This window comes from Pinus tabuliformis, chromosome 1_2, assembly GCF_031772625.1.
Source record: "Pinus tabuliformis cultivar Carrire ecotype Pingquan chromosome 1_2, CPIR1, whole genome shotgun sequence".
Lineage (NCBI taxonomy): Eukaryota > Viridiplantae > Streptophyta > Pinopsida > Pinales > Pinaceae > Pinus > Pinus tabuliformis.
Genome location: NC_142298.1, coordinates 284071664 through 284097639, shown reverse-complemented (window position 1 = coordinate 284097639; position 25976 = coordinate 284071664). Strand labels below are relative to the sequence as shown.

The following is a 25976-nucleotide window of genomic DNA, read 5'->3' as shown; positions in this document are numbered from 1 at the left end:
CCCCTCATAGATCCGACCAAGAAGGGGGCTTTTACATGGACAAATGGAGCTCAAACATCATTCGATCGCCTCAAGGAGGTGATGAGTTGTTTCCCGGTATTAGCACTTCTAGGCTTCATGCAACCCTTCACATTGCAATGTGATGCATCGAGGTATGGGATTGGGGCAATCTTGTCCCAGGGTGGGAACCCCATTGCTTTCGAGAGCTAGAAGCTCCTACCACATGCGAGGTTGTATTCCATATATGACCAGGAGATGTTGGCCATAATGCATGCATTGACCAAGTTCCGATAGTATTTGGTGGTTAACCGGTTCCAGGTGAAGACAGATCACAACAGTCTTCGCCACTTCATGGGGCAACAAGGCCTCAGAGATAGACAGCAAAGATGGATCAAAAAGGTGTGGGCTTATGATTTTGATATTGAGTATGTGCAAGGGAAGCACAATGTGGTAGTTGATGCACTATCTAGGAGACCTGCAGGATTTTCACTCATGAGCATTTGCCATGACTGGAAGGCACAGCGTTTAGAGGAGTACGCCAAGGATCGTTGGGCATACAAGATCTTGGAGGGCAGTTATACAGATGAGCGCTATCGGGTGATGGATGAGATTTTATATTACAAGGGGCGCATATTTTTGGTTCTGGGGTCACAGTTGAGAGAGCATATCATTCATGCAACTCATGATTCCCCTTTGTCTGGGCACTAGAGATTTAGAAAGACATATATGGCAGTGAGAGAGCACTTCACTTGGAAGGGGCTCAAGGGGAACGTATTGAGGTATGTGCAAGAGTGTGAGGCTTGTCAGAGGAACAAGGGGGAGTTGACCCATCCAGTAGGATTGTTGCAGCCTCTCCCCATTCTAGAGGATAAATGGGAGAGTATCTCAATGGACTTCATCAGGGGGCTTCCCGCAGTGCAGGGGAAGGATTGAATTTTTGTGGTGGTCGACCGACTAACCAAGTATGCACATTTCTTTGCCATTCCGACACGGTATTCAACTTCTCAGGTGGCAGAGTTCTTCTTTAGGGAGGCCCTTCGCTTGCACGGACTCCCTAAGACTATAGTTAGTGACTGAGACAACTGATTTATGTGGGGATTCTGGCAGGAGCTTTTCAGGTTAGTGGGCACAGAGCTCACCCCAAGCACCAGTTACCATCCACAAACCGATGGCCAAACAGAGAGGGTAAACAAATGGCTAGAGGATTATCTCAGGACCTATGTGACGGGGAAGAAAAGGGCATGGATTCGATGGCTGCACTTAGGAGAGTACTAGTACAACACCACACATCACCTGTCCATTGGTGTGTCTCCTTTCCGCGCTCTATATGGTTATGATGTTTGATCTTTTGCTGACATCATTTTTGGAGACAGTTGGGCCACGTTTCCCCAACATGAAACATGGCATTACAGCCTGAAACGCATTTCCAAGCCATACCAAATGCATTTCTGTGTTTTCATATCGTTTCTGCCCATAAACAAGCTCAGGCCCAGCGTCTCCTGCAACATAGGTCCTAACCCTCTAGAGGGATACATTGGCACATGTAGGGTGTGTGTCGAGAGCCATGGACCTCCACAGTAGTAGACAACACTCCATGGATCCCCAGAGAAGTTTAGAGATTGCTTGAGATTCACCTATTGGACGAAGAAGATGCACTTGGTTCACCATGCCCAGTCGGCCCCATAGTTGTACCATACACTTGGCAGATGACTCAGGACTTGTATGCTGATGTGGCATCACTTACACCATCATCTAAGCCCTTACAGATGGTCTACAGGCATCTTCGACCTACTTGGAGGCCCATGAGGTTACTTGTGTGCCCTCACACCCATTGGGAGCACCACAGGTTTATTATTTGGAGAACAAGGGGCCAACCCCTTGTCCACTACTTTTGGGAGTCCTATTCATCATTGTGGCACTTATGGACTTCATCAAACTTCTTAGAAGGCCCAACGACATTTATTGTTGATCATTCGACCTCTTGAGAGGCTTATTATTTTGTTTATGAGCTAGTTTGGTGGGCTTGTCACCAAAAGTTAGTTATTTGCACATTATTTTTATTTTAGGGGCTAATGTAGGCCCAAGTAGCTAAATCAAACTTATTAGAAGTGTATAAATAGAAGTCATGAGGATCCATTTTGTCATCATCACTTGGATTTGGAACTTAAATCTCTCTAGATATTTTCACTATCCTTCTTGGAGGACGGAATTTTGGAGCATGGAATGAATTTTGATGTTTAGATAATTTTCATATGTCTTCGACCTTCTTGATGGAAAGTTTTTGGATGGTTGGATATATTCTTATACATGTAACTACATTTTAATGCTATTCTTTCTTTTCTAATTTGTCACATACATTGTTGTTGGGATTTCGCTATACTAGGGCTTATTTGCTGCATCTCTTATGTGAAGTTGTGGAAAAAAAAATATGGATAGTTAATGCTTCATATATGGGCCCTGTATAATGAATGAATGTTCCTAGGGACATTTCATTACTTAAATTCATCTTGATAAGTCATTTATCTTGCAAAATGAAGTATAAAGTCCTTGAAGCTGCTTTTGCGGCTTCCCTAGTGCCAAGCGAAGTTGTCTTTGAGGCCTCCTTGACCTAGAAAATTCGAAGGTCCATAGTCATAATTCTACCTGACTCCATTTCTCCCCAAAGGATTAGGCACTGGTCCACCCAAAGGTGATCACCTTAAACCTTTTTCATCCTACTCCCTCTCCTTTTCTAGGCCTAGCCCCATTAGGTCTCCTAGGGCATCATTTATCTTACAAACCACCCATCAAAAGGGTTCGATCTCTTGGCCCCTACTGCGCTGATGTGTCTCCTAGGTGCCCTCCAATTTTGAAGAAATTCTGACAGTGGGATTTTGAGATATCTCAAGCCCTAGCCTCAAGATTGAATTTTTCCTATGGTTTCCTTAGGTTAGAAGCCTCATTGGGACCCTCATATTGTCTTGCATTAAAATTCTTTCTTCGCTCCATTTCCCCTTCCGAAATAGGTCAAGCATATCATTCGTTGCTAAAGCCTACCCCCTTGACCTACCCCCGGGTCCACTTGGTCCCGTGTGCTCCCATACACTATTAAGGGTAATTCTTCAAAGATCACTGGGAATTCAAGCTTTCACAAGAATTTCAAGGCCTAGGAACCTCCATTATAAGATACATACCCTAAACATAAACCTTGAAATCCCCCTTAAGCCCTTCCTTGAGAGCTTTATACCTTGCCTCCAAAGCAAGCAAGCCACCTATTTGAGCCTCTTATGAATAGGCTTCTAGGATCGCCCCTCACCCTATCACTGGTTTATCCATTTAGTGATCCTCATCATAACCGATCTCCTCCCATCGGTGAAAGTCTGTAAAGAGCAGGGAGCCTTAGCCGAGGTGACAGTGGGCTATTGCTCCATTTGTTGCCCTTAGCCTAGTAGTAGCCCTTCAAGGATCTCCTTTTAGGACCCCTGCCAGTTTGAGCGGTAACAGGTCTGACTTAAAGGTTGGAAGATCAGCAGATGACCTCACATTAGAAGAGTTGGAATCCTATCCTTCCAAAGTGGATCAATCTTATTGGAGTTTAAATTGGGCTCTAGAGCCAACAATGCTTGCATTGTTACAAGCCATATTCTTGGAGCATCAGGGTGAAAAATCCAAACTTATCATTGCATCCTGTTTCAACGATATTACGAGGATAGTAGCACTTTTTCCTCCCTACAATGATGGCATCATGAAGAGGATCTTTCAATTGATTGTAGAGTGTTATTCAAGACTGCATGACCCCCAGAGCTCAAACATTGATAGAAGGCTCGTAATCAAATTGTCAAAGTTCCAAGGAAGCGGAAGTGCCAATTTTTTCCAACAGGATCAGATCACCTACCAGTAGTTCATGTGTCATGGTCATTCCATTCTGCAAGTTATATGATGTAAATGATCCTAGTAAGACCTTGAGGCTATGTAGTAACCTAGGTAAGCCTATAATTTTGATGACGAATTTCATCCTAGGAGGTATTTTCCCCTCCAGCTTAAACCCCGAAAGTTGGGGTGAAATTTGTTGTCAAAATCTTAGGCGAGTCCTAGTGTTTTAGTCGAGTCTCCCAAACAAGTTGGTTTCCAACTTGTTTTCCTTCATCTCATTCCATAGGGACTACCCACCATAGCCTGTTGTTGGGAGACAGCTAGAACGTTGTGGGCGAGGATCAGAGTGACAACCCTCGTCCTGAAAGTTGTCGAGGTGCCTATACAATCCGGGCAACAGCAGACATCATGGCCAAAATCAAATCCTATGTAGTCATGCTTGATCTAGAGCAAGATGATTTGATCCTTCAGATGTGCCAATTCTTCTTCACTAGCATTAAAGAGCATCACCCTGAGGAGGTAAAAGACAGCATGTAAGATATCTTATCTTCATTACTAGTTGAAGGCGACGTTATTCGCAAACAGCTGCAGACAAAATTGTTAGACATTTGGAGGAAGACACAGGTTATCTCACCAACTACCTATGGGCTAGCCAAAAGGGTGGTTGAGCAAAACATGAGATTCTTCATAAGGCAGCTAACACAGGAGGAGTTGCAGAGGATTTGTGGTGACCAACCATGCAACAAGAATGAGTTGAGGAGAAAAGGTCTTTGCTTCATCTGCAAGGAACCTTGGAGACCTAACCAATCATGTTTTGACGACACCGAAGAGATGACAAGGGTAGACCATGAGGAGATTCGTTTTGACCTTCAAGATGAAGATTCTTCTTTTATAGTTCAGTCCACAGGTTCTTACGAGGACACCTCTAAGGAGCATGAGCAGTCATGGGGAGTTGTTGACAGCAACTTAGAGATGCAGTCATGTTTGGTAGAGAAGATTGATGAGCAGTAGCTTGTTCCCATTTAGCATGAGCAACACATAGTGGAGCACAATGTGTGTGATGGGCCATCTTTGGAGAGTCGACTAGTGGCTCATGTTGAGCCCATGATGGAGGAGGATGAGCAAACATCTTTGGAGCTAGCCATTGATTAGGAGCAAGCAAATGTAAACACAACCACCAAGGTGGTAGTATTTGCAGACACTTGTTGTCAAGAGGTGTTGGAGTCTGAGTGGATAGTTATGCAGGAGATTGGTAGATTGGAGGGACATGGAGATCCCTATCAAACGATAGAAATGGTGGTGCATCCATCTTTGGGTCTACCCATTGATGAGGGGCAAGCAGATGCAGCGGTAGCCAACAAAGTTGCAACATTTTTAGGTAGCAGCCTTCTCCAGGAGTACATAGACAGGGCTTGCAACACAACTTGCCCACTTTGGCCCATTACAGGGAGAGGCGCAGGATTTTTTGGACAGATCTTGTTGACATACCGGACAGAGCAACACGAGTTGAGCATGGACCAGCAACAACATAATAGATTTGTTCCCTACATAGGTGTCTATGCATTCGATTCTTTCCACGGGGTAGATTGGCGGGAGATCATGAGTTGGTATCCTATTGATGGAGTGTCATTCTTAGTCATGAGCGTGGTATAGCAAGAGCCCATAAAGATAGGGGACACTACATGCCCATGTTGACAGCAGGCCATAGGTTGCTCGTCCAGCAACATTCCTTCATAGCTTCAGGATAGTGGGGTTGACCTTGGTCTATGCCAAGGGTTGGACTAGAGAGAGGTGATGAGCTAGTATTCTACTGGTGGAGTAGCATCTATGGCCAGAGATAGAGCACAGTCAAAGCCATGGGACTTGGGTGATGATTGGCCACAGTGGCATTGGGATCCAAGTGCATCTACTGGTAGCAGGATGAGTCAAAGATGGACTTGGGATCCAGGTATTGAGGGATCTAGTAATGTTTGGATTGCCTGGAGGCATGATGTGGACCAGTGGTTCATATGGGATCCTGGTATCAGTTTGCAGATGCCTCTTCAGTGGACAAGTGCAGATTGCTCGAGGGCAAGCAATCTTGGGGCGGCAAGATTTATCATATCTGCATTTTTATTTTCCTCTATAGTACAACCAGGATGGGTGTTAAAATTGGCAACTATGGCCAACTTTCACATTAGGATAGCACATATGATGGAGATGATTATTGCATTGGATTCCTCTTTCGAAGAGGTACAATTTTGATATAAAGATCATCTCATTCTGACAAGCAGAAATAGAATTATGAATTTATCTTATGGACAAAATTGTCAAGGTCGGCTTCAATCAAATGTAGGCTCATGAAGCCCAATAGATGGGTCTCCTCACCCTCAACGAATTGTATAAATAGGAGTGACCCTTCCCTCATTTGGACATTCACTCATCACACATCACATCATCTATCTCTTCTTTTATTTCGTTCATACAATTATTGGAGGTAGCATCTCTTCTTCGCATGTGTGGCAGGAGGCCGAGTTTTTCTGGGGTAAAACAGGTCGAAGTTTCAGGGCATTGACCAAGGGTGATTTAACCAACGTTAACCTCGATTTTTGGGCCAAATTCTGATTTTTCTAGGCTGCATTTATTGGCATATAAATCGAGGAGTTTGGGATAGGTTGACCAACATTGACTTCAAATTGACTTCAGATTTGACCGTAGAAAATTACAGCAATGTTTCTCTCCTTTGACTGGGTTTTACCGAATTGTTTTGGGCTGATTTTGACTCTCTTGGAAGACCAAATTGGACTGCTGTTTGAAGGACATTTTGGACAGCTTTGACGACAGTTGACTTTCTGGTTAGGGCTGCATTGACTGTTGGTTTGGTTGTTGATTTGGTAGATTTGTTTGGGGTTTCTACTTATGATATTTGTACTCTCTCTCTCTGTTGAACTATTGAAGAATAATAAGAAGATTTGATCAAAGGGTTTCCCCACATTGGGGTTTGTCGCTGGCATCCGCCACATCTTGTGTCCTCTTGTCTTGGCTTGTTTTATGCATATAATTTTATGTTCTATCTGCATTTTCTTCAATGTTTATAAGTTAACGTGATTGCTATTGGATATAATTGGAAATTGTCATTGGATTGTTAAAGGAAAATTGAAGTAAATTGTGCTTAACCATAGAACATCCCATTGTTATCTAAAAGTAACAATGGGTTTCTAGGGCATGTGATGGCCAAGAAGCTGAAGCAAGATTACATCATCATGTGTTTTGGAGGAGTTTTGAGAAGATTTTATGGGATATGATGGCATTCGCTTGGCATATAACATCATCTGCATAGTTTGCCTTTCGTTCTGTTGCATTCTGACAATTTTCAAAAAAAGGGAGTTATTAATGGGCCTGATTTAATTAGCTACACTTGAGGTGGCATTTCGGAACGAATATTTAATGGAATACATCGGTATTAGAGCTCGTTGGAACCAAAACAAGAAAATCTATAGGATCAGATGCTTAGAAGTGACTCCCAGTGGCCGAAGAGAGTATGGTGGGCGGTTAACCATTTTCCCAAATTAAAAGTGACTTTAATTAGACACTTAATTAAAGTAAAAGAGGGGAAAATAATTAAATGAAGGGAAAAAAAAGGCCAAAAGTGACTTTGTGAAATAAAATTAAAATTAAAATTCACGTAGATGGAGTCAAAAAAGAGTTTCTAGAACAATATTAAAATAATCAAAATAAGATGCTGATCTATCTAATGAAGTCTTTAAGAGGAGGAGGAGGAGATCATTTGGGACATCTGGGATTTGAGTATTTTCTATGGAGAGGTTTTGGGAACGTGGTTCTCAACTTCAATAGCCCCAGGACGGAAACCCTCAGGTGATTCAAAGAGAGTGGGTGAGCACCCATCTCTCTCCTTGGTGAATTCATCCAAAATTCACAGGTTGCAACTATTGTTTTCAGTTCAGATTTTGGAGCCCCAATTTCAGCCTCTATCAGGGATTTGTGGAAGGCCATTCTCTCAACCATTTCCGGCATTATATGTACTCTTCTATTTAATAAAATAAGGTTGAGTTTTCTCCATGATTATCTTGTCAAATCTTTAGTTGCAGATTTATTTCATGTTTTTGCGGTTGATTTTTTGGTTCAACTTGTGCAAATGGTCTAAGGAATTTAAGGTTTAAATTTTTAAGCAATCGTCTGCAAAATTTATATTTGGGACATTACATAACACTGAAGAAGAGGAGGCCTTATTTAGCAATTGAACACCCATGGAGACAACTTTGTGGCACCCTAGCTAGATCTTGGGACCCCACAAAAGGTAATGAGGACCAACCCTCAAATCTTGGCTTTCATAGGCCTCTACACCTTCTTTGGCACCTCATCACTGGTGGACATGGCATTTGGAGAATCTACATTGGATGATGTCAACATTATGGAAGCTACGACTCACACATGTGGGTAAATTACAACATATTTTGATAAAGCTAATGGGTTGGCTTCTAACCCAAGTACATTTTAGCATCAAACTTGTTTCAGGGGCTTTATAGGCATAATTGTTATTCATAATCCTCATATAAATAGAGGATAGATACATTTCATTTCATCATCATCACTTTGACTATTTTCAACACTCTTGGACAATTTCAGACTTCTTGTATCTTGTAGAGATGTGACTCTATGGTGTATTTTGTTATTTGGAACTATTTCTTTGGTCTTGGACATATCATTTTGGGGCAATAAAGGCTTGTTCATGCATTCTATCTTCTAAGTATAACTTGGATTTGATAAATCTTTACTTTCATGTCTAATGTATGGAATGGTTGAATATCTAAGGTTTCTAGTGTGCTTGTTATTGTTGAAAATCATTTTATGGAATCTAGATGATAGTATTGCATGCACTACTCACTTGTAGAATGTGAATGGCAATCCCATTGGTGAATCTTTAAACAAGCTTTCCCAATTGACTTTGTTTACTCACAAAGGTGATAACTAGGGTTTTGAATCCTAGGGTTTCATTTTTTCCCTACTCCTTGCCAAGATTTAGCAAATCTTTCACTCCCATAGACTCCATCACCCAAGGACTAGGCACAGGCCTTAGTCACTTTGTTGATCATCCACAAACTTAGACCTAAAATTCACTTTCTCTCCTTAAATCTCATTTTCAGCCCCTCAAGCATAAGCCACTAGCTATGGCTAGGGCATGAATTTCAACTAGGGTTGAAGTTGTTGGCATGTAGAACGATTCAACACTTGAAGGAAGTCTAATTGCCTCAAAATCAACCCCTTCTATTGGTTAATCCATCCATATCATAGCTAAACTCCTTTGTCCTAGGTATATTTTTTCCCTAGAAAAGCCCTAGTTTTCCCTAGGCTTCAACTTGTGGCTTATTGAAGGCTTCTTGTTCCATAAGTTGAAGTTATTCATTGTTTGGAAGCCTTTTCATGGCCTTATGGTTCTAGGTTGATCCTTTTGGCTTGTTATTTCTCAAGCCCTAGATCATATTGTGCCCTAAATAGGCCACATTGGAGGATGTGAATTGCCCTATCATGCTTGCTAAGCCTTGTTCTTAGGAAGAGTTGTCTTCCATAAGTATGTCTTGTCACCTTATTCCTTGGGCTTAGCATATCTTGTAGGTGACCTACTAAAGGGAAGCCCCCCTAGTAGTGAAAGCCTACGAAAGAGCAAGAGGTAGTGGGTGTGGTGACAGTGGGCCCCGCCTCATATTATTGTCTCTTGGTCTAGTTTTTGCCTTGTGAGCTCCCTTCACAAGACCTACTAGATTTTGAGGCAACAAGTCCAAAAACAAAAGGTCGATCTAGGTGGGTTGTGATCACAATCCGACATCGAAAAAGGTAATTTGCAAAGCCAAGGTTGTGAAAATTCCGTTAACCAAAATCCCTGTTGTAGCAACTGATCAAACTTCTCCTATTTGTTAATTACTTAAACAAATTATTTACTTCTTCCTACAGCAAATATCGAAGCTAATACATTGCAACCTACACCAATTAAATAATATGCCCAATAGAACAATAGAGAAAGGTACAACACAAAGGACACAGTATTTTTTAGACAAATGTCCCCAGAAAAACCCAATGCAGGAAAACCGATGCAGCAACCCTGAAGGTTTTTATTATTATGCAGTAGTTTTTTGAATACAACTTTGGATGCCCTCTCGACAATCCAATTACAGAGAAATAAACTAGCAGAAAAAAATTTGTGAGATTACCTCACTCTACCCGGCAAGTTCCAACTGATCCAACAATTAAACTGCGAGTTCCCCGACTACTTTTGCGTTGTCGCTGCATGGGCCCTACATCAACCTAGGCCCTGCGTCAGCTCAACTGGGGATCGATTTGCCTTCTGGAATAATTTCCTACCCTCCTGGCTCAGAAATGTCAACTCCCTCGGCAAATTCGGACTTCTGCTTAAACATTGCGCTACTTCTGCATGAGCCCTCCTAGCTCAGCATCAACCTCTGCGTGAGCCATTCTGGCTTAGCGTCAACCCCTCCTCGGTCTGTGTTGCCTCCTTCTGGTGTCTCTCTGCCTCTCTACTATGTATTCTAGGCTCTGGAGAAGATACTCCAACCCAACTATCCTTGCACCTCACTATACAAGCTGACTATCGATATTCTCCCGGCAGTTGCTCTGCTTCAGAAAATCGAACTTCTGAACTCACTCTCTGTGTCTTTCCAAGTGACCCTCAAGCCTCCTTAAATAATCTCCTCGTTGACATTCAACGGCCCAGATTAGAAGCTAATCAATAGCTAAGATCATTTTTGCTTGATCCTCGTCTTCTTCTAGAAGTTACACCCACAGTTTATATTAATAACCTTTAATTATTTTATTTTCCTAAGTTTAGACTTAGCGACCCATTAAAAATAATTAATTATTTTAATAAAATTGTCTCCAGGTGGAATTTCCCAAAACACTTCTAGGTTCTTTGGAATACATGTGCCCAAGCCTCCCTGCAAAATTTCATAATTAGAGCACATCCGATGCTACTAGAAATCAACACTCCCTCTTAGCAAGGAATGTGCTCTAGCAATGCAACCTGCTGAAGCATCACTCTGTTTTGTAACATCTCCCTTTGCGACGTTGATGTCTGACATGTTGTCCACCAACCACTACGCATATGTTGCATCTGTATTGCTATTGACCCTACCACTGTCAACACTGCATCCGGACTACAACTCCCTCTGAATTTTTGCATCCATGTTGTTGCTGGCACTGCCACTGCCAACTACTCCTGCACTGCAAACTGTTGTTGTTATTGCATCAGCAATGGAAAAAAATCCCAAATTACTAAACTAACAATGTTCAGTATGATACCATGTGAATGTTGGAACCTGATTGTTGCTAGTCTCTGCGCTGACCCTCTGAATCTAATGCGTTGTTGCTGACCTCTACTCTGTGCCATCTGCACTGCTGCCAACTTTGTTGTGCGTTGTTCAATCTATGGGACTCCTAGCCACTCCAATTGTCTCTCTGACACTCCTCGACACCATCCAACACTATTCCATCCTACTACCTCTGATATGGACTCCTGTAGCAAGGAATTGATCTGAGAGGTGGGCTCCTCAAGGATCCTGCCCATCTGTAGCTCTTTCGAACTACAGCTCCAAATCAGCCCATCTCCCTCCTGGAGGTATCTCGGATGTCATGGTGAACTCCTCCTCCTCGATATTCACGGGCACAGCCTTCAGATCGTGCTTCTCATCTTTGTCCTTCTTCCTGAGAGGACACTAAGTTGCGTTGTGACCAGGGTTGCAGGAATCGCCCCCCCCCCCCCCCCCCCCGCCGGATCCAAACCCGGAACCGCGGATCGGAGCGAACCGTCCCGGAATCCACCCTGGAAGCGCGGATCGGATTTGGCGGTTGCGCGGATCCGTTAAAAAAAAACGATTCCTGCCTTTTTGGGTTGCGGCCGCCCGGAACCGCGGATCGGAGGGCGGTTCGAGCACGGGGTGGCGCCACGCTTCCGGCCCGGAACCGCACGCCACCCGCACGCCACCCAGGCGCTTCCGGAAGCAACCCCGCGGCCAGCGGATTTTTAATTTATTTTTTTTAAATTTGTTTTAACATGTGACTTAACTAGCATGAGGGGGTGGGTTAGGTTAGTTTAGGGTGAGTCTAGGGTGACTTTAGAAAAGAATAAAGCCCCCATTCTCTTCTCATTTTCTCACTTTGAGTTTATGAGAGTTGGAGAAGAGAAGAGAGGAGAGGAGAAGAGAAGAGAGGAAAGGAGAGGAGAAGAGAGGAGAGCTTGGAGGAGTGAAGAAGGAGGAGCTAGGAGAAGGAGGAGGAGCTAGGAGAAGGAGGAGGAGCTTGGAGCAAGAGCTTGGAGGACTTCATCTACAAGAGCTAAAGAGGTAAGTTCAAACCCCAAACTCCCTTGTTTTTTTGAAAAAAAAGTTGTATTTTTCTCCTCCCTCTCCTACTCTTTCCCATTGTTTCTACTTGCTCCTTTATTTACAGGTTGTCCACCACCTATATCCATATTCCAAGATGGTGTTCTTTTGGCTTCTATGTATCATTCCACTCTTGGTTTTAATGATGGCAAGGGTGAGGAATAGAGGGGAAGAGGAAGGAGATGAACTTGGTCCTAATAGTAGTGACCCAATGTATGATGAGGAGGAAGGGTTTGAAGAGGAAGGGGATGAACTTGAAGAGGACACTGAAGCACAAGATGGGAAAGGTACATCAAATCCCTTGTGGAACTATGTGACCAAACTTGAAGGGGAAAGGGTGGTGGATCTTACAAATGGATGTGCCCTCATGATTGTCATGGAGGAAAACCATATACGGGTTCATATACCCGTCTGAGGAGGCATCTTTGTGGGGTGCTAGAGAGTGATGAAAAAAAGGGTTCTGTGGGGGTAGCCATTTGCCCAAAAATTTCAAGTGAACAAAGACAAAAATACATCAAAATAGAGATGGCTGCACAACAAAAAAACAAGAAACAAAAAACTCATTCAGAATCAAGTGCAAACTCTAAATTTGGTAGTTGCCCATCTCCTCATGGTACTTCTGCAACCTCTGGAGGTAGAAAAACAATAGGGGATTTCCTTAATGTTTCTGGGAGGGATGATGTGGATGGAAAGGTAGTCCGTTTTCTTTGTGCTTGCGGTGTACCATTCAATGTGCTTCGCTCTCCCTATTGGCATGACATGGTAAAGGCCATCAATGAAGCCCCAAAAGGATACAAGGCCCCCAACTATGAGAAAGCTAGAACAATGTTATTAGAAAGAGAAAAAGCTAAGGTTCAAAGAGCTTTGACACGTTTTACACATGAGTGGGTGGATTATGGGGTATCCATTGTATCAAATGGGTGGACAAATATTAGAAACCAACATTTGATAAATGTTCTTGGTGTTTCTTCTAAGGGTGCAGTATTTATTGCATGTCATGACTCCTCCTCCATCAGTGCAACTGCACAAAACATTGCAGATCTCCTATTGAAATCAATCAAAGATGTTGGTCCGAATAATGTGGTTCAAGTGATCACAGATAATGCAGCAAATTGTAAGGCAGCAGGAAAAATTATTGAGCGTACTCATCCACACATCTTTTGGTCTGGGTGCCTGGTTCACACATTGAACCTTTTGATGCATGATATTGTGAAACACAAAGAATGTGGGTGGATTGCTGAGGTTTACAGGAAAGGGAAGCAGCTCATTAAATTCATCACAGGGCATACAAGGGTAAACTACTTCTATGGCACTTACTCCAAGTTGCAATTGCTTAAAATTGCAAAGACAAGATTTGCTAGTTATTACCTCACCTTTAGGCGGCTAGTGAAGGTGAGACAAGCTTTAACTAATCTGGTGTGTGCTGAAACATGGGATGAAATTAACCATTGTACAGATGGTGCTACTGCTAATGTAGTCAAGGACACTGTTCTTGACACTTACTTTTGGTCACAGGTTAAATATGTTTTGCAATTCACCAAACCAATTTATTACATGATCAAGTTTGCAGATTCAGATCGACCAGTAATTGGGGAGGTGTATGAGCAAATGGATAGCATGTTGGGGCAGATTAAAGACATTGTTGAGCCTAGAGATACCACCTTGTACAATTATATTCGTGAAGAGGTGGAAAAGCGATGGGATATGCTAAATGTTCCATTGCATGCATTAGCATATGTTTTGACACCTAGGTACTATCATCCATCATGGCTTTCAAAACCAGCACCTGGGGGGGGAAGCAGGAAAAAACCACACCAAGATAAAGAGGTTCACGAAAAATATATGGCTGCATTGAGTAGATTAATCCCTGATAATGAGGAGGCTGCATTGGTACGGAGACAGGTGAGCAACTATACGCTCAACACTGGTCCATTTGGGAGCATGCATTCAATTGAAGATCGAGAGCATTTTTCTGCTCTTGAGTGGTGGAACATGCATGGAGGGCCTACTCCACTTCTACAGAGTTTGGCATTGCGGGTGCTATCACAGGTGGTAAACACTTCTTCTGCAGAGAGGTGTTGGAGCTCTTATTCTTTCATCCACAGTGTTAAAAGGAACAGGTTGAGTTTAGACCGGGCAGAGAGCTTGGTTTATGTTCATTACAACTTGCGATTGTTGTCCCATTACTGTGAAGATGCAAAGTCTAATAAAGACTTGTTGACTTGGGACAAGCATCCAGAGGAGCCCAATTTGGAGGATGGAGTGTTGCAACTAGAGCAATTAGAGGATGCTCTTATCCAGGTATGTCCATTGTGGTATGAATTTTCCAATTTTCCCTTATAAAGCATTTCTCTAATTCATGTTTTTAATTTTTTTGTTAACTAGTGTTTTTTTTTTTTTGCATGAATTTTTTGAGCGATTCTAGGATGATGATGACCGTGTTGATATGCCACCACCCCCACCCCCATCTGGTCCTAGGTTCCATGGTTCAACACCAACAGCAGGGGGTTCTTCTTCATCAGTTCCAGTGCCACGACTTACACAGGGACCATTTTCTTCATTGCCACCACGTGGAGGCACGCCATCACGTTCTATTCGTGGTGGAAGGAGGAGAGATTAGTAAATATATTCACAATCTACTTCTTTTTGTCATAGTCTATAGATTACTCATTAGACTTGTAGACTTGTGAATTTGAATTTTGAACCTTTTTGGCTTGGCGGTGACCAAGTGACATATTTTGTAAACATTATTATTTGAATTTTGGACATGACAAATGTTGACAGTTGCTCACTTGCTAGATAAATCATAATATGCTCTATGTTTTATGTTTTATAATATGCTTAAATGTTTTATGTTTTATAATATGCTTAAAAATTTGATGTATGTTTGTAATAGCTAGAATATAGATGATTGTTGTACATACTAGTAACTACAATGGAATCATGGATGCCATATCTATCTTGATTTATGCAAAAATATGCATGTTTTCATGTCTTCTACAATTAATTTGGTATTTGGGATGTTTGTTTTGAGTATAAATGCAAAAAAATATATAAAAATATATATATATATATAGCAGACGCTTCCGCGGACGCTTCGCTCCCTAGATTTTTGGAAAATGACGCTTCCGCGCTTCGCGCTTCCGCTTCGCTCCCGCTTCGTGCAACATTGGTTGTGACCCATCTCACCACACCTGAAGCACTTTATCTTCGAGATGTCCTTCTTGCGTCTTTGTTGCTCCTATTGTCCCTTCGATGCAAGGGTTGCATTCTCCTCCTCCTCCTTGGGCTTCGACCCACTGCTATTCCTTCCGTCAAGCTTACACTTGACCAAGTCTCTCCTCAGCTCCTCTTGCTTGAGCGTTGCCCTCATCTCATCCCAATTTACCAAAGTTACCCTACCCAAGATACTCTGGACAAAGACTTGCCACTCATCTGACACAGAATGGACGGCAAGTGTCTCAGAATTGAGGGCCAGACTAACCAACTCGGAATCTTGAGGTGTAGACCCCACAGTTGATAACTCATCTCGGGTCTCCTGAAGCTTCATGAGGAATGGTTCCACATGCTCCCCCTTCTACATCTGAGCAGATCTCAGTTTCTGCTCAAGGTACATATTCCGCTGCATGGAAGATCCTTGATATAGCGTAGACAACGCACCCCACATCTCCTTAGCAGTCCCTCTGCTAGAGATGTGACAGACAACATGATCCTTCACTCCATCGAGCATCATCCGCTTTGCCTTCACCATTTCTGCCTTGTATTTCTTCAACGAATCTGCATCTACAAGCACAGACACCACGTTGTCGACATATGTCTTGAGAGAATGCTCATTTAGAAGGAATGGCATCCTTGCCTTCCAGATGACATAGTTGGACGCTCCGTCCAATCTATCCTGATCCCTCAAGCCACTAGTTGCCATATCTTCCACTGTAAAATGTTGAAAATCTCCTCTCTGGTTCTTATTGTGCTGCTCAACCAATAAGAAACAGACTTCTTAGCAAGAAGTCCTACTGAGGAAAAGTTCCCTCACAGTGCTTCTCTTCTCTTGTGACATCTTTCTGCCCAGCAAAATGGCTTGCAGAAAAACTGTGTCTCACCAGCTCCTCCTCACGCTGAGGCTTCAGCGTTGCTCCCTCTAGCATGACAAGATTTCGATCTGAAGCCCTTCTCTCTGTCGACTCACTCAGAGAGAAACTGCCTCGAAATTCTGCCCTCCCGGCTTGAACTGCGCAAACCCTCTAGGGTTTCGAACCACTGCCTCCTGCAACTTTTTCGACCTCCCTCTTCTGCTCAATGCTGGGTTCTCTGGCACTGTTCCTCTTCCTTCACCTGCACTCGCTTTGATACCATGTGAAAATTCCATAAACCGTAATCCCTACTACAGCAACTGATCAAACTTCTCCTATTTGCTAATTACTGAAACAAATTATTTACTGCTTCCTACAGCAAATATCGAAGCTAATACACTGCAGCCTACACCAATTATATAATATGCCCAAAACAAGAACAGAACAATAGAGAAAGATACAACAAAAAGGACACAGTATTTTTTGGACAAATGTCCCCGAAAAAACCCAATGCGGGAAAACCGGTACAACCACTCTGAGGGATTTTATTATTATGCAATAGTTTTCTGAATAACAACTCTGGATGCCCTCCTGGCAATCCATTTACAGAGAAATAAACTAGCAAAAGAAATTTGTGAGATTACCTCACTCTACCCAGCAAGTCCTACCTGATCCGACAGCTAAACTGCAATTTCCCACGCTACTTCTGCGCTGCCCCTACGTGGGCCCTCTATTAGCCTCTAAGGCCCTGTTTCAGCTCAACCAGGGATCAATTTTCCTTCTGGAGAAGTTTCTAGCCCTCTTGGCTCAGAAATGTTAGCTCCCTCAGCAAATTTGGACTTCTGCTTGGAGACTGCATTGCTTCTGCATGACCCCTCCTGGCCCAACGTCAACCTCTGGGTGAGCCCTTCTCACTTAGCGTCAACCCCTCCTATGTCCTACGCTACCTCCTTCTGGTGTCTCTCTTCCTCTCTACTGTGTATCCTGGGCTCTAGAGAAGATACTCCAACCCAACTATCCCTTCCCCTCACTGTACAAGCTCACTATCGATACTCTCCCAGAAGCTGCTCGGCTTCAAAAAATCTAACTTTTGAACTCACTCTCTATGTCTTTTCAGGTGACCCTCAAGCCTCCTTAAATAATCTCCTCATTGACATTCAACGGCCCAAATTAGAAACTAATAAATGGCTAAGATCATTTCTGCTTGATCCTCATCTTATTCTAGAACTTACGCCCATAGTTTATATTAATGCCCTTTAATTATTTTATTTTCCTAAGTTTAGACTTAAGGACCCATTAAAAATAATTAATTATTTTAATAAAACTGTCTCTGGGTGGAATTTTCCAAAACGTTTTCTAGGTTATTTGGAATACATGTGCCCAAACCTCCCTGCAAAATTTGAGACTTAGAGCAAATCCAATGCTACCAGAAATTATCAAAAGTAAGCCTAACCAAAGCAACCACATATTTTTAAAAATCCAGAACTTTTTCAAAATTCTATTTTATAAAATAGAAAAAATAAAAATATTTCACTAACTTGAACTTCAATTTTTATTTTAAGCTAGTTCATCACTTGGATTATGCTTAAGTCTTATCTATTTGGCCCAAGAAAGGTATGGTTCTCTTGTGTTGTGTAGGAAAGCTGATCTAAAGCAAATTTCAAGGGATTGCCCAAGGGTTTTAGATCTGCTACATAATTTACAGCAGTGAATTTCAAGTGGTAAGTGAGACCCTCATGCAAGGGTTTGATCCTAGAGGTGTCTACTTCTGAACTTTTATCATATTTTCAATTTAGGCTAATTTATTCTTCGTTAATTGAAGTAATAATCACTTTCCAGCTTCCTGGAAATTAAATTTCTGCATAAAAATAAAATCTGGCTTCTGATCCCTTGGGGATTCATCATTCGACCCCTCGCTCTAGGACATCTTTTGGACAGCTTTATCACAATTGTTTAGTGTTGTTTTCTCCTTTAATTTTGCAGGTTATTGGGTTGGCTATTTCTCTCGTGATCTCAACAAACCCTACAATGCAAGTCACATCAATGTCACTAACCTTACTATAGGATTTATCAATCTAAAACTTAGCTTAGCCATGTCATATACTTGTCTAAACCCTGATTTACAGGTCGTAAACAGTAATAAATTATATTATTATTATTATTAAACAACTGCACGATATATATATATATATATATATATATATATACAGAGAGAGAGAGAGAGAGAGGCTCCCAAGTCATGTACATGTTCAGATAAGGAAGATAAAACACACACACACACACATATATATAGAGAGAGAGAAAGGCTCCCAAGTCATCTGCATCTCCAGATAAGGAAGATAAAACATGTAGATTCCTATTATGCAGACATCACATTTACCAAGCATATCTAAGTAGACTGACTAAGGGATTTTCCAGACTAGTTTCTTCGATTAATTCTTGAAAGATAATGCTGCATATCAGAGGTTAATATCAGTCATATGGTAACCCCACTAGTGATATTACTGTAGCTTCATGGAAAATAGGAAGCTAAATTTATTCGTAAATAATCACAATAATACCTCTATCTCATGTATACAGTCATCTATGCCATTCATCATGGTTGAAATTCGTTCCAGGCTTTTGTTCAATGTCCGCCACTGTGTTTCATCTGATGTATCCTAATTAAAGTCCATAAACACCACTGAGAACTTATATCAATCACAGTGACTTCTGATATATACATTTTATTTCAATTTGGTTAATTAGAATGCAAGTGACTAGCATCGATTATGCATACCTTCGCACAGAAGACATATATATTGATTGCATTCTTTTGCCCTCGTCTATGAGCTCGATCCTCTGCCTGCGAAATAACATTCAGAAGTTCAATCTTATATCTACGCAAAAATTCATATCATTCAAACTGCTCCAAAGCAATATACTCTCTTTCAAACAAATCACATACTCCTCTACAATTCGCCAACTAAGAACTGCTTAGAAACACTATCCATTATCTGTTAGTCTGAAAGCTTGGCAGCTAAGTTGCACGAAACGGGGAAACGGAAACGAGTTTCCGAAACGGGAAGCGAAACGAAACGCGACCTCCCCAAATTTTGGAAACAGGGAAACGCGAATATATATATATATATATTAAAAATATTTAAAAATTATTATTATATATATGTGCAATCATAAAGCATGAATGATACATTTACGTTATATGATTATAATTTATTACATTTAAACATTAAGATTAAATTTACATCACATTTACTCATGAGTCATGAATGATCACATAATGAAAATAAAAATATAGGAAATCCAAAATCAGCCTTTATTTATATTAGTATATGAGGCTGCAAGTACAATAAAGACTATAACGCTGCAAGAACTATAGAGACAAGTCACAAAAGACTAATCCTCATCATAACAATCCTCATCAAAAATAGAAGCAGCGCAATGCTCAACAGTGGATGGTAGTGCTGAAGAAGATGATGCACCCTAGCTGAAACAACTGCCAGTCTCCAAGAGAAACGACTTGCTGAATAGTGTGATGAGAGAATGAGACAAACTGCTCTTTTATAACTTTAGAATAGGTTTCTAGAACATCCCGGAAACCTAAAAACAAATTAAAAACAAATTAAAAAAAAAAAAAAAAAAAAAAAACACAACAACACATAAATTTGGGGAAACGTGGCTCGTACGGCCTGGAAACGCGTTTCCGGCCGTACTGCCACGTTTCCGTTTCGGGAAACGTGACAGTACGGCCGGAAACGCGTTTCCAGGCCGTACGGTACGCGTTTCCGGGTTTTGTTTTGTTTTCCGGGAGGAAACGACCCCTAGGGCCACGTTTCCTGCAACTTAGCTTGGCAGAAAGATTTGAACTTTGTTCACAGAAATGACAAATCTGAACATGCCGATCATGAAACATAAAGGTGTTTTAAATAAAACTAGATTAAAATGCCTAGTTGGGCTAACAGTAGCTAGCTCAATGGTCACAACTGATAATCCCCTGCAATAGGAATTGTTGATAATTGTTTCCATTGGATAACTCTGAAGTATACATATTGTTATAATCTATTAGGAAAGAGCAATTACAAAGAACCCAAAGCATAAGGACGATAGCCTCATTAAGCTTGCTATGTTGATTTTTGATAGCTTGGGAGGTACTACAAGCCCCAGGGTTCAGGGTTTGGAGGTTGAAGCACCACAATAGGGCATTGTGGGCTTGGAACCCAAGGTGTGGGCTTTGCACCCAAACTGGTGGGTGTGAAACCACGATGAGTTTTGGAAATGTGATGATCTGAAGTGATAGAGCATCCCGAGAGCAACCGGGAGCATCGAAAATCACTCAAATCCGACGTCTAGAACTTGAGATATGAAATTTTGAAGATAGTTGGTGGGTTTTGTGGCACCTAGAGTAAGTTGGGCTAGTGTATTTGTGTGCCGCAATGCATGTTGGAGACACCACATGAGTTAGTATAAATTAAGAAAAGTTGTCAGTCATTTTCTCATCATCTTTGTGCATCCATTTTTGCGATAACACATCTCTGAGTCAACGAGTTTGACTTGAGGACAAGGTGTGGAAGAGAGGGCTATTCTGGGCATCTTTATCTTCTGAATGCAGCTCCAAGTCATCTAAGAAGAGTTGTCAGCCATTTTCTCATCATCTTTGTGCATCCATTCTTGTGATAACACATCTCTGAGTCAGCGAGTTTGATTTGAGGACAAGGCCTGGAAGAGAGGGCTATTATGGGCATCTTTATCTTCTGAATGCAGCTCCAAGTCATCACAGAGGCAGCCGCATTGCTTAAGGGCAGTTCTGGGTGGTGTTTTGGCTTGATTTTTATGGTATCTTTCTTCTACAGGTCAGCCGCAGCTAGGAGGAGCACCTACAGTTAGGCCACAGGCCTAAAGTGACCTGTTCAAGAGGCCGAGGAGCAGCAATAGGCCGCAAGTCAGGTATTGAGTGAACAGGGGGCTGTAGGGCAGCGTTTTGAGGCCTAGAAGGTGGCCAGAACAGCAGCAAAGGAGAGAGAACAGGCTTGGGAGAAGGCCGCACTGTTTGGGAGGTCTGGAAGTGGAGAAAAGAGGGTTGTAGTAGGCTGCTAGCAAGCCCTAACCAGTGACCAGAATTGTAGAGAAAAGTACCAGCCCTTGAGTTTGCAGAGGTATGTATTTGTGTAGTTTTGGATGCTAGTTTAATGGTAGTCTGTGGTTGGACAGAGATTGGCATCTTGAATATTGTTGGAGGGCAGCGTGAAAGTACCCAAGCTGGAGCCCTACGTGAAGCACTTTGATGGAAAAAAGTTGCTGCTAGGAGTGGCAGTTTGGGAGCTCAGGTTTGGCCAGCTAGAGGAGCAGATTGTTGGACCCTGTGTTCATCATTAAAGAACTGACATTTGGCGGTGATAGGTGGCAGCCCTCCTGCCCTATGTTAGTATTAATTGAAGCAGCAAAGGTAGACTATAGTGGGAAGAAGACCCTGAGTAGCTGAAGAGCAACAATGGGCAATTGTGAGTTGTTCACAAACGGAGTTGTGAACAACGCAACTGAAGTCTCGATGTGTTGATGAAAAAACGATCAACGTAAGAGCACATTGGATAGTCGAGATTCAGTGGCCAAATGGACTTGGAGCGTTGATAGAGGCAAGTGTTGTAGATTGGGTGCGAAGGTCCCGCAGGTGTACAAGATATGACAAAGAAGTTGCGATCATGCACTACATCAACTAGACCATCAGATTATCTTGAATTTGTATTCTTGTACCATTGGATAGTTGAGGGCCAGTATCCCTGGTACGAGAGCCCTAGACTATTGTATTATTTAGTTGGATTAATATAATGAAGATTGGGTTATTGTACAATATTGTGTAAAAAGTTGCGTATATTTTGTGCACTGGTAGATTTACTATTGTTTATATTCCGTTGTGCAAAGTAGCTTCGTTGTAATTATTGGTTTGGTAATGTCAATGATCTAAGATTCTATCCTAAACACCAGGATAGTGGAAATTCAACATGGTGTCAAAGCGTGTCTAAGCTACTTTGAGGGGCAGTGAATCAGAGTGTGCACAACAAAGTACAGCATAAGAGGGAGTTGGTCACATTGTAGGTGAAGGGATCACTACAATGTCGAAGTTGCAAGTTGGTCTTCGGTATGAGGACAGGTTGGAAGGGTTGTCCAACTATAGTCCATGGAAGGAAAGGATCAAGTTGGTCTTGTAGGTCAACAAGATCTGGGAATTCGCCGAGAAAGCCATCAAGAAGTTGAATGACCTTAAGGAGTTGGAAGTGTACGAGGAATTGGATATGAAGGCAAGATTGATCATCCTAGATGATGTGAAGGATTCCCTAATACCTCATTTGACTGAGAAGAACACTACACATGAGATGTGGATGGCTCTTCAAAATTTGTTCCAAAATAAGAACAAGAACTGGGTACTGGTATTGCAGGATAAGTTGAAATCCACCAAGATGATGCAAGGTGAAGGAGTGACTTTGTATATGACGAGGTTGTCTCAAGTCAAAGATGAGCTTGTTGTTGTCGGCGTGACTATTTCAGATTCTGATATGGTGATGATTGCTTTGAAAGGGTTCACCGAGGAATGGAAGCCCTTCATCAAGGCAATCGTTGCCAGAGAGAAGTTGCCAGACTAGAATAGGCTGTGGGACGACTACATGCAGGAGGAGTTGCGAGAGAAAGATCTTCATCCAAAGAAGAAGCTTCAAGTGATGACATGGCACTTGCAGCAAGAATGACGGGCAAGCAGAAGAAGGACTTGAGTAAGATCAAGTGTTTCAACTGTGGCGAGATGGGTGATTTTTTGTCGATATTTCTGATTAAGAAGAAGACGGGAGATGACGAGAAGAAAAAAGGGAAGCAGGTCATTGATGTTGCCACTTCTACCGAGATAAATAATCTCTCCAGGAGATTGCAAGAGGAGGACTTTGCCCTGATCTCTCATTTCTCGCAGGGTACCATTGATGAGGTTGCATGGTACGTGGACATCGGTGCGTCGAAACATATGACAAGGTCACAAGAGGTACTCAAGACTCTAGTTGATTGGGATTGGGACTCAATCTTGCACATGGTGTTGGGTGACAAGAGTCAAAAGGAGATCTGAGGATCGGGAGTTGATCCATTCAAGGTGGAATCATGATAAGTGATGCGAGTCCAAGATGTATTGTTTGTACCAGGACTCAGATATAGCTTGATATCTATCTCAGAGATCAAGCAGAAGGGGTTTGAGGTCTCGTTTCAGAATGGGAAGGCAAGACTCAGGCCCAGAGGCTCTAGCTCTGTAGGTGTTGTGATTGGAGTAAGAGAGCATGGTCTGTAAAGGCTGACAGGAAAGCCTATGGATCATGGGAAGAAGAAGCAGGAGGACCAAGTGCAAGCTCTGTTATGAATATAATTCATATATAAATAATAATTAGTTAATTAATGGTTAGTTAGTAATGAAGAGGTATGTCTTAGAGACATGACCATTCACGAAAGGGCACCTTCCTAGGATATATAGGTAGGCTTTCATTCTCATTTGTATACATCAATTCAATATACAGTTACATGTCTTACAATGGACATTTATGTCTTTGAAGTATTTTAAAGATTTCCGCTATGTATACGACTTTTGGTCGTTACATTGATATCAAAGCATTCCTCTGAGTATAGGAATTGTATTCATTACATTGGTATCAGAGCAACATTGGTAGATCTTGGCCTTTCGCCCACAACTTGTCGTCGCAACTAAAGCATTTCGCTACACAAATTCGAGTTTCTCCATTTTCAGTCAGGCCCTTGGCCACTTATAAAAAAAAAAAAAAAGAGTTAAAAATAAGGAATTGGAAAAGGGATTATAAAGGAAACAATTTAAAAAAATAATAATATTATTATTTAATTAAAAAAAAAATAATAAAACCTTTGGCCACTGAAATTTCAATTATTCTGGTAAAAGAAAAATATAGTCCGATGTAAATTTCGAAGGAGAACATTCATATATATATATATATATAAAGGTTCTATATTATTAATAAAAAGTGCATGATAAAGTCAAAAGGGAATATTTTCAAATATCTTTATAACTATACGTAAGAGAAAGAAGAGTAGATAAGATTATCTTCATTCTTTATTAAGTATTTTACAAGCTCGTGGTTTTAGTAACCCATGGTAATTGCCCATGGTATTTTCGAGATAAAAAAAGAACAAAAGGAATATAAAATCTCTCTATGTGAATGGTAAGTTTTACTTTTACGTAGAGAAAATTAACCGAGTCAAAGGCACATAAGTGGACATATATTTTATATTATACCCCAAAGAGGTGAATAGCCACGTTTCACTAGGATTGTAACTTTTCAAAAAGAAAAAGAAAAAATTTAAAACTATATAAAGCAAAATAATAAAATAAAAAAAAATGAAATAATTATAAACAAAAAATAAAACAAAATAAAGAAAAAAAAAAAACCATTATTTAGAAGGAAGATTATCAAGTCAAGAAAAATGGGGCATAATTCAAAAATAATGAAGTATTCATGATGAGTCCCACACAACAATCACTATTTTGGACTAAATGTCCAAGTTGTCTAGATGAAATTAGATATACATATATTCAAAAAAAGTGCAATTTACGTTGTCCAAGGTATGGAAGGTTATTTAGTACAGAAAAACATCAAGACAATGAGCAGAAGCAAATAAAATGATTAAAGGAAGAAATCGCAAAACTTCAACAAAAGAATGAAGCATCAGAGAAGAAATATAAAGATCTTGAAGATCGGTTTCAAGAAAAATCAACAGAAAACAACGAAGAAATTTGGCGTCTAAGGGACCACAATGAGAAATTACTTTCACAGATAAAAACTTCAAGGTTAAGAAACTAAAACTAAAATAAGAAAAGGAAAGTTTTGATAAGGAACTAAAGGAGAATCTATTAGAAAAAAAAAAAAAATTGTGCCTAAAAACCCTTAATCAAAAATTATTAGAGAAAATCAAAAATTTAAAAGATAAAGAGAAAGATACTAAGGACAAAGTCAACGATTCAGAAAATGGCGAACTTTCACGTCAAAGGAATCATTATCAAGCCTTACGCAAATAAAAAAGCTTAAAAATGACAAGTCACTAAATGACAAGTTAGAACAACTTCAAAACGAAGTATTGAGGTCGTCAGTCGTTTCAGTCCAAGTTGAAAAAAAAAAGAATAAATATTGATCCAGTCGATATCACAAGTAAAGAAGAAGAGAAATCTAGAGAAGTTAAAACATGTTCAGAAGTTAGAGTAAACGATAGACATTCCAAACAAAGATTCAGTAGCCAACTCAACAACAACACCTGAAGAAAATCAAGAAGTTGTCAAAATGATAAAAGAAATTCCAACCAGAAGAACTATTTATCGCCATCTATATCAAAAGAGCAGACTTTCCAATCAATCTACGTACCAGTATCACTCAAAACATAAACGACAAATTTATGTTCCCAAAAACACTGAAGTTTGCAGAATCAAGTTCTACGATAACTATTCATCAATAATTTTCAAAGATCAAAAGAATCCATAGAACATTAATCTAGGATGGTATGATCCATTCTCAGTACAACAATTTTGTCTATCACTTAGAGCATCATATCATCTTGTAACAACGAAGATGACATTTCCGCGACGAGCAAAAAAAAAAGAGATCCAAACTTTCATCAGTAA

At 41.0% G+C, this 25976-nt stretch overlaps 2 protein-coding genes across 2 annotated transcripts in view; one reads left to right on the top strand and one right to left on the bottom strand.

The window, feature by feature from the left end:
* The window catches only part of LOC149205435 (SNF2 domain-containing protein / helicase domain-containing protein / HNH endonuclease domain-containing protein), a 460346-nt gene that overhangs the window by 121673 nt on the left and 312697 nt on the right, over nt 1-25976 (bottom strand). Inside the window, exons 13-14 of the mRNA XM_089397405.1 lie at nt 19092-19157; nt 18874-18972 (exon numbers count right to left, since the gene is read on the bottom strand). Coding sequence (XP_089253531.1) covers nt 18874-18972; nt 19092-19157 — 165 coding nt within the window. The remainder of the gene's footprint in view (nt 1-18873; nt 18973-19091; nt 19158-25976) is intronic.
* On the top strand, nt 5680-15283 carry LOC149205436 (uncharacterized). The gene is made up of 3 exons (XM_089396127.1): nt 5680-5872; nt 13699-14543; nt 14668-15283. Exons 1-3 carry the CDS (start codon nt 5680-5682, stop codon nt 14860-14862), a joined length of 1233 nt encoding a protein of 410 aa, XP_089252253.1. The 3' UTR covers nt 14863-15283.

Coding starts and splice junctions, on each gene's coding strand:
- LOC149205436 (XM_089396127.1), top strand. CDS start 5,680: ATGGCCAGAGATAGAGCACAGTCAAAGCCATGGGACTTGGGTGATGAT. Junction 5,873..13,698: donor GTGGTTCATATGGGATCCTG/GTATCAGTTTGC, acceptor ACCATTGTACAG/ATGGTGCTACTGCTAATGTA. Junction 14,544..14,667: donor TAGAGGATGCTCTTATCCAG/GTATGTCCATTG, acceptor GAGCGATTCTAG/GATGATGATGACCGTGTTGA.